Source organism: Leptopilina heterotoma, unplaced genomic scaffold (assembly GCF_015476425.1).
Source record: "Leptopilina heterotoma isolate Lh14 unplaced genomic scaffold, ASM1547642v1 Lhet_142, whole genome shotgun sequence".
NCBI classification, from domain to species: domain Eukaryota; kingdom Metazoa; phylum Arthropoda; class Insecta; order Hymenoptera; family Figitidae; genus Leptopilina; species Leptopilina heterotoma.
In genome coordinates, this window is record NW_025110861.1 from 968,265 (window position 1) to 977,929 (window position 9,665).

General features: G+C 26.6%; 1 protein-coding gene across 1 annotated transcript; it reads right to left on the reverse strand.

Annotated features, from left to right (window-relative positions):
* Positions 1–1,404: 1,404 nt before the first annotated feature.
* LOC122498172 lies at positions 1,405–8,934 on the reverse strand. The gene is made up of 8 exons (XM_043605795.1): positions 8,843–8,934; positions 7,204–7,545; positions 4,266–4,380; positions 3,553–3,663; positions 3,174–3,459; positions 2,495–2,677; positions 2,007–2,173; positions 1,405–1,750 (listed from the first exon to the last, which is right to left on the reverse strand). The coding sequence occupies exons 2-8, from the start codon at positions 7,460–7,462 to the stop codon at positions 1,621–1,623; spliced, it is 1,251 nt and encodes a 416-aa protein (XP_043461730.1). The 5' UTR covers positions 7,463–7,545; positions 8,843–8,934; the 3' UTR covers positions 1,405–1,620.
* Positions 8,935–9,665: the final 731 nt, after the last annotated feature.

The window sequence follows — 9,665 nt, forward strand, 5'->3', positions numbered from 1 at the left end:
AACCTAACATTGTATTATTTATTAAATAAATTGTACTGATTCAGTTTACATTATTTTGTATCCAGGCATAAACTTGTCAACTTTCTAGTAGCTGCAGTATAAAAAACACTTCTATGTTTTTGACAATTTTAAAAAAATTTTGTGAGATGGATAATGTTTCTGAAAATGTAAACACCGAACATTGCATTTCAAAATTATTTTCAACTTTCAGATTTTTTATTTTTTAATAGTAGACTAATTGTGAGAGATTTAATTTAAAATTATTTAGCTTAGTGCGCCATAGAAAACGAAATGCATTTATAGTAATAAAAATTGTGACGACAGTATTTTTGCAATATGGATATGAGCAATAGAAAAATGTTTCCCGACATTTTCAATATGAGGAAATTATTAGAAATAAATATTTAAATTTCTACTTTTCGAAATTGATCGACAGAAATATTCAGAACGTAATTAAGAACTTTTATATATGATCTTTGGGTTTTGTGTTTATTAATAAGCAATATTTTTTTCAACTATGTACTACATTTTTGTTTAATTACAACTTTAAAATGTATAATGACAATTTTATTCTAGAGATTGAGATCCAAAAGACTTAAAATCATTGTTATTTGTGAAAAACTAATTTTCATATGTATTTCATGAACTTGAAATTACATATATAGATGATAAACTTTGTTATTGTCCAAAGATGTGTGCGTTGTTAATTTTATCTTTTTTTTACTAAACGCGAATCTTGAAGCGGAGTCTCAGAGATACGAGTTTGTTCAAATATAGGTAGATTTAATCAGTAACTGATATCAATGTACATGTATCGATTAATGTAATTATTGTGATGGTTAACATGCCACTAGTATTATTACACATTATTGCTATAGAATACAAATATAATTCGGTACAAAAATATGTAAGCATTTTTTTTTATTCCCTTTACTTTTTTTCTTACTTTTTTTTCAATCTTTTTATTATTAGAGCTGATATATAGTTAATTAGATAATTTAAAAATTTAATAATTTGTTCAAAATTCGTTCATCATTTGGATTTTGGTAATTCTGACTTTAGATTATCGTTATTAGTTAGCCCCTTACACCACTTTGCAGAAAAATTCAGTAAATTAAAAATTTGTCCGACATATTGGATCCGCCATTTTGAATTTTTTAAAACGGACTTCAGATTCATAATCAGTGACCTCAAAAAAACATAAATACCAATTTGCAGGAAAATCTATTGTTGTGAAATGTGTATGCATTTGGTAACCACTGTTCAGGTAGAAGCTCATGGTACTATGAGGATCCTCACTAAAAGAATTTTGGCTTTGTTTTAAATCCCTTAAAAAAATGAGAATAAAATTTAAATAATTTAAGGCCAATGAGTTCTGTAGTTTTTGTTTTGATATATTTTGTATAAATAGTAAGAAATTTTATTTTCCCATTTAAAAATGAAAAATTGTTTTATTAAATTTATAATATGTATAATATAGTTTTAAAATGACAAGTAATGTACATAATATCAATGATACGAAAAATTACATAAAAAGTAAAAACAAAATTAACTTCTTACATATGTAGGATAAAAAAATAGAAAAAGAAATCTCTAAAATGGATTTTGAATATGTAATTTCTAAGTTTTTAAATTGCTGCATATAAATACTGCACAATCCCGTCCTTCTGAGCCAACTAGGGTGGCCACTTTGATTAACTTTTTCAAATTTCCATCGACGTAGTCAGCATCAAGAATATTTTTCTGGATACTAAAGACAAAAATAAAAAAATTATGTATTTTTCACAAAAAATTCAAAATAAAAATGTTAGATTATATAAAAGCTTAATATTTAAGGTTTTAATACTATAAATACAATTATACATATTAAATATAAAGTTTTTAATTTTTAACATATATAGAATTTTAAGTAGAAATTCAAAAACAAATCTTTTATGTTAAATAAATAATTTTTAAATATCGCATAAATAAATACTATTGTTAAAAAATAATAATAATTTACATACAGGCTCATGAACCAACGCTCCAAATCATGAAATGAACTTTTGCTTTCTTTTAAGGTATCTTCGTGTTTTTTTAAGTCTGTGATATAATCTTTTTGTATCTCACAAGCCAATCGAGCAACACATTGTGGAGTAATTGAAAAATCAGGTCCATTAATATTTCCAGGAATCTAATTATTTTATGAAAGATATTTTATGAAATATTTAATTTTTATGAAATCAACGCACTTATTTTTATTCTAATCACTTTGTATTCAAATAGAGTAACGGTAAGAGTTTATTATAATAAATTTTCCAAATATTTTATATTGAGAAAAATAAAAAAGTTAAATAAATAATGTTTATATCTATTTACTTTTATAAATAAATTTAAAATTAATTCACTAGTAAGACAATCAAAGTCTACTAATTTATTGGACTTTTTAAAATATTTTATTTTAATGAATTTTGCTTTTAATTTTTTAGCTGATGGAAATTTTTCTTTTCTGTACCTTTGTCGCGTAATTCTGCAATATTTTCAAGGGAAAATTTGAAAGATCTTTATTCAAACGATCGTCAAGATCGCGTTTCCTTCGACCTGTAATTGCGCTTAAAGGCAGAAGGACGGGATTTGTTGCTAAAGCTGCTGCAGCACCAATCAAAGCAACCCCAGCAAGTGCTTTTAAAGCAACCGCCTGTAAAAAAAAATTAATTTAATAACTTTAATTACCATTTGACAACAATTGAAATTCAGAACGATTTATTTTATTAAAAGTAAAAAAAAACTGTAAGCTAAATGATAGCAATAAAAGTCAATTATTTAATTAAATAATAACGTCTTCTTTATTGCAACAATTTTTTTAACACTCTTAGGAATAAAATCTCTCAGTTAAAACTACTTTTATATCTAAACTAGTCAACAATTGAAATACTTTTTTACTTTTTCCCTTTTATTTTAAATTTGAATTTTATTTTATTGAAGCTAAATCTAATAGGCCAATCTGTATTTTTATTGTCAAAATTAAAACTCTCTTGACTAAAAATATTTGCCCCCATCTTGTCTATAGTTTCTAAATTTTCCACAATTGTCTTATTTTGAAAATCACTATTTTTCGTGGGATTAAAATTAATATTTTCCTCTTCTTTCTCACTTGCATTTTTGTTAATAGAATCTTTATTATTTAAATCTACCTGTTGAGTGGCAAAATTTGCTGGCGGTTGAGGAGTATTCTCTCCATATCCCGACTCTTGATTTCCTAGTTCAGGACCATCGGAATAACCAGGCCTTCCATATTCACCATCGCCATAATAACCAAATTTATTACCACCTCCAAATTTATCTCCCAAACTGGCGAATTTATTACCAAATCCAAATTTATTGCCTAGTGCACCAAATTTGCCACTAAATTTATTAGACAGTCCTTCAAAATTTAAATTTGCTTTATTACTTTCACTACCGTACGGTGGTCTCTGAAACCTGGGATCAATTTTTCTTTATTAGTTGAATAGTGTTAAAATAATCTTTTTTAAAAATAGGGGTCCAATATAATCATTGGCTTAAAAAAATTACCTCTCTGAATTTGATTCACTTCCAGCGTAAGGTCCTCTGTAGCTTCCTGATGGTCTATCGCCATTATCTCCATATCCGGAAGGATGATTTGAACTTTGCCAACTAAATCTTCTGTTAACATGTACCAATTAAAAATTTTTTAAATATATAAAAAGTAAAAAGTAATTTTAAAATGGACATTCAAAAAGAAATTTAAAAAGTTAACAAATAGTTAACAAATAAAAGTTAACAAATAATTACACTTTAAAACTTAAATAAATTGTATTGATATACTGATTTTGTAGAAACTGTGGGCACATTCAATATGTCCATATAAAATTGTAGTATATTACAAATGTCTAGATAAAACCTTTTTTAAAAAATGAAACTTTTCTTTAATTGAATAATTGCTTTTCAAATCATGCAGCGAAACTAAATGTAAGTTTGAATTGTAAATCACGATTAAAAATATATACTTCAAGAAGAGGAAAGGAAATTCATAATTATGTTGACACCATTCTTACATTACTGCAAATTATTCCATATTTCTAAAACACATTAACTAAAAATGTATTTTTTAAAGAAATTGAAAAGTACTACAATGACACAAGTCAAGAATAAATGTTGGAAAAACCACCAAATTTTCAGGTACTTAGGGTTGCGTAACCCCTGAAAGTTTTAAACTTATTTTCGTAGAAGGATTTAAAATGTATGTGCGGACAATTTATAATTACCCTTCATCTAGATATGGCCCATATCGGGGATGTTTATCTCGTTCATTGTCTGAGCTACTTTTCCTAACACCTTCAGACCGTACAGGGCCATTGTTAGGGCCACAACATCCAGGTCTTGTAAAAAAAGTTATATATTAAATTGTTGTATCTTAAATTTCTGAAAATCATATTAATTTCTTATCTGTTTAAACAATGGGAATAAATCGATTACAAATTAAAATTTTATAATAAGAGATTAAGCAGATAAATGATTAATTTTTAAGAGAAATAAAATTCAAAATGGCGGATCCAATATGGCGACCAAATTTTGAAAATTCATCAGAATTGCTTGAACCTTGTCTCATGGGAGTTTTTATGATCACTGATTGCGAATTTGCTATTACAATTTAAAAATTTAATAAGCGGATCCAATATGTGACTGAATCGGTTTCAAATTAGGCAAGTCGACTATAACTTCAAGTTATAGATTTACCGTCGCTAAAATATGTCATTCTTCGCATGAAAAACAAAGAGATACGTATTTTTTTATTTTTCAAAAGAACTAAATTTAACGAAGTTACGCACATTTGAACTTTGAGTGGTAAAACTTGAATGAACAGTGAAACAAATTCTTTTGCTTGCAATTTTTTATCTCTTGAGTATAATTTAATTTTCTTTCTTGGGTCTTGTAGATGGTCTTGTCCTATTCAAAATCCCGTTTAAAATTTGTAAAAATCTGTAAAATTAACAAAATAGGGCATGATTTTCTGAAAATAATAAAGATCAATTTTCTCAAAAACCACACTTTTTTTATGATGAAATTTTTACAACAAATTCTTAAAATAATGATGAACAATTCCTGTGAGTTTCAAGTGGGCTAAACCGTTCTGCGGCATTCAGGAGAATTTTTTTTTTGAAATTATTTTTACGAAATTTTAAATTGTTGACGTGCATTTTTAAGAACAAATGACTCGTTAGAACATTATTAACGTAAACTTCCGAGAATACCTAAATAAAATGTTATAATAATTAATTTGTTCTAGAAAATGCACGTCAACAATTTAAAATTTTCTGAAAATAAATATTTCAAAAAAAAAAATCTCCTGAACAGGGTGTCTATTGCAAATATGATTTTAAATTCCAGGACATTTTCAGGACATGCCAGGACAGATTCTTTATTTTTCCAGGACATGAAAATGGAAAATATTATTTTATATTACGATTAGCATAATTTAAATTAACATACTTGAACAAAAATATTTATTTTAACACATCAAGAGTTATAAATCTATATTGTAGATACCTATTTCTTTAATCAAATGACAAATTGAAATTATTTTTTGATAGATCAAAAAAATTATTTTTTTGAGTTTGAGTAAAATTTGTTAATTATTGAATATTTAAAGCAAAATTAGAAAAATTCAAGAACAAAAATTAAAAATTCAGGACATTTAAGGATATTTCAGGACATTTTTACAAATTCCAGGACATTTCCAGGAATTCCAGAACCAGTAGAAACTCTGCAGAATGACAGAATGGTTTAGTCCGCTTGCAACTCACAGGAATTGTTCATCATTATTTTAAGAATTTGTTGTAAAAATTTAATCATAAAAAAGTGGAGTTTTTGAGAAAATTGATCTTGTTTATTTTCGAAAAATCATCCCCTATTTTATTAATTTTAAAGCTTTTTACAAATTTCAAATGGGAATTGAAGAGGACAAGACTATCTACAAGACTCAAGAAATAAAATTAAATTATACGCAAGAGAAAAAAAATTAAAAGCAAAACAATTTTTTTTCACTGTTCATTCAAGTTTTACCACTCAAAGGTCAAATGTACGCAACTTGGTTAAATTAAGTTTTTTTAAGAATAAAAAATTAGCGACCTCGAAAACCCCCAAGTATTCTGGATTTTTAAAAAAACGTTATATATGTAGGATTCGCAATCAACGACCTCAAAAATCCCGAGTAACAATTTTTTAGTGAATCCGTAAAGTTTTTTAATTTTTTTGAAACTAGGTGCATGTTTGTTATTTAAAATTCAACTTTGATTAACATTTTAGTGACGTCACTTAGCTTTTTTAATTAAATCTAAATCTATGTTACCTTGTTAATGCTTAAATATTTTTGCCGCGATATTTGTTGCTTTCAGTAATATTTAAAAATTTTAAATTGTCTAAAAGAATACGGTATTTAAAAAAATCTTAAAAATCCACATATTCTTTTAATTAACTAACTGCAATTTGTTCATTTTTAAATTAACGGTGTTCGTTAAAGAGCGGTTCTTGTACTATTAGAAATACCTAATGCGAATTTTTGTTATTGTTTTTTATATTGTTCAAAAATATCGCCAAACTTCAAATAAAATTTTTGTAAGGAAAATTCGGTTGTGGGCACCCTTTTGGTTTTGATTCATAACTTGTGTTCAAATAAATATTAAGCGAACATATGCATATGTATTTAAAGCTAAGAACCTTAGATAACTGCTGGCGAAAAAACGGAATTGATTCCGTTGAATTGAAAAATTTAATAAAGTGATCATCTTTCTAAAAAAAGAAAATGTTTGTTCGGTTGTGGACACTCTTGAAAAATCTACTAAAAATACTAAAAAATGAACTAAGGAGCTACTCATTAATCACGTGAGGATGGTTTTTTTTTCAAAATTTTGACCTCCCCTCTAATTTTGAATTATAAAACCATGTATCATGAAGATTTAGATTTATCCAGCAATTTTAACAAAGTTGACTATTTTCCTTTTTCGTAAACGAATCATAAATAACAGTTAACTTAGGAAATCGAAAGGGTCTCATAAATAGGAACGTATAGCTAAAGCAAAAAATTTTAAAAAGGAAACAATTATTTTTGCAGTTAACCTTTTGCAGTATATTTAGGGATGTATAATAAAAATTAATACGATGGCAAATTTGATATTATTTGAAATAAAATATATTGTAACTTATCTTTAATTTCGACCGGATATCCAGAGGAGGGTCTCAATGTCTTTTGATTTCTAATATCACTGTCGGAAACATCATCGCTTTTAACTTGAAGAGGTTTAGACGTGACTTTAACTTCATCTGAATCTCGAATAGCCACTTTATCTTCAACAATTGTTGACGCCGTTCGTGTATCAGAATATCGCTTATCCTCTTGAGACCAAGCGGAACAGCTCACCCCGATCGAAACGACCAAAACGGAAATGAAATACTTTTTATTCATTTCTTAAATTGTTGGTTTTAGCGAATTTTTTAAGTCATTTGTAAATTTTTTCAATTTTAAATAAATTATTGCTTATAATTGTCCTAAAAATTTAACAAATTAAAAAATTAAAATTTTTTTTAAGAAAAGCTATTTGGAAGTTTTTTTAATTTTGAATTAATTTCTTTAAAAGTATTTAAAAAGCAGAATCAAACGTATAACACATTCTTTATTGCAAATATTTGTCTATTGATTAAAAGAGCACACTTTGTTGTTTAAAAGTGAAATTCTTTCATTCACAAAAATAATTGTATGTTGAACTCAAAAAAGATGGAACTAATGTGCCTCTCTAATTTTCATGCCTCACTCTTTATAGTTGTGGTCACACATGAGGTCCTGTCACATATATTTATTTCACAGGGACGCAATAGTCGACACAGGCTCATCGTTAAGCAATAATTATTATTGACCAATTTTTCAAGTGAATTAGATAAGTTATTGTAAATTTGACAATTACGGGTTTATGACGCTTTGTAAACTCATAATCTTTTTGAAGCACCAAAAAAGTTTTACCTTCCGCTTTCGAAAGTTTGATTACTACATTTTCCGTATTATGTAAAGATTTCTTCACTGCGTCTTTATTTAACTTTTCTAAATTCAAAATTTGACAATAATTGCATGTTATTATATTATTTAATTTCTATTCTATTCTAATTATTTTTACCAAAATTTTTTTAAAAATATAACACAAAATTTTTATTTTTATGTCATAAGTATAAAATTATATAAAATCTAAGAAGATAGTTCTCGAATATTACCAGAGAGTCGCACTTTTTTAAATCATAATTTAAAAAATTTAAACAATTGTTAATCACTCTCAGTTTCACACTTTCACCAAAACTAAAACTAACATTTTTTCATTTACACTCTTACTGCCAAAACAGCACAGAAACTTTTCTAAAAATTTATCAAAAATTTACTTGCAAACTTCGAAAAATTTACTTGCAAAGTTTAGTGAAATATGTGTAAAGATTTAAATGTCCCACCTCAATAAATGTTTATCGTCAAATTTTCCTAAAAATTTAGCTTAAAACATTCCTGAACATTTAAATTAAATTTTCGACTTCTCTCTTATGTAAACAAAAATGTAGGGTAAAAGTTTCCTGAAAATTTAAATTAAATTTGCGCTTATGTATGCAGTAGGCGAAATTTTTTTTCTTGACTTATAATTGTTAGTAAACAGAAGATAAAGTTCGATCAAAAATTAATTTTTCATCTTCTGCTGATTATCAGCTCTGGTTACTTTTTATGAATTGTGAATTGAATTAATTTTGTTGACCCAGATACTAATTGGAATTGTTCTAGCAATAGTCTGGGACCAGTAAAAATGTTTTGACTTACAATTGTTAGTCAACAGAAGACAGTTTTCACGAACGTCTTGAGTTACTACAGAATACCAGCACGCGCCAGAGTTGAGATTGTGTCGTTCGGAGTCATCGATGTGTATTTCCATAATAGAACTACACTGTAAAAATAAAGGTATTAATTTATTACCAATTTTGGTTCTAAATCGTCATTTGGTTTTATTTTAATACCGAAAATCAGCTCTAATTTAGAACCTTTTAATTACAGTGTACATGAGTTTTATTTTTTACTAAAAAATAAAATTAAAATAAAAAACTTCAATATAAAGAATGAATTTGTCCCTGCATATGTTACGTATGACAAAATAATGAACTTAGGTGAAAATAAAAGTGTCACAAATAAACCAACCGTGCCTTATTCATTGTCGTCACGCTAGGTTCTATTATTAATTGGTCCCTGTTTATGTCACCTTTCAACATTCTAAGACATGCATTACTACAAATTTCTTCAACGTAATTATACTCGATAATTTCTTAGTATACCAGTATCCTTTTTTTTAAAATAATATACTTTTTAGTTTCTTTGTGTGATATCAGAACAGAGAACTAACGATCAAAAAAGTTCGCTTTCTCGAATTCAAGAAACGACGTCCCAATTCAATAAAGTTAAAATTGACTTGTTCTAAGTGATTTTTCACTTATTAAAATTTATAGAAATATATTATAGTAAAATTGTATTCAAATTTTTTTTATGTCAATCATAAAATCATACCAACAAAGCTAGATACACTTCCCTTTTGACTCGACTTTCGAATTTAATTAATATTAGAAATCTTATTTCAGGAAAATTGAAACTTTAT

Bases quoted from the DNA above. Each gene is read 5' to 3' on its own strand.
- LOC122498172 (XM_043605795.1), bottom strand. From the start codon at position 7,462: ATGAATAAAAAGTATTTCATTTCCGTTTTGGTCGTTTCGATCGGGGTG. The intron at 3,460-3,552 runs GTAATTTTTTTA...AATTGATCCCAG, and splicing joins AGTGAATCAAATTCAGAGAG to GTTTCAGAGACCACCGTACG. The intron at 1,751-2,006 runs GTATGTAAATTA...TTTTGTCTTTAG, and splicing joins GAGCGTTGGTTCATGAGCCT to TATCCAGAAAAATATTCTTG.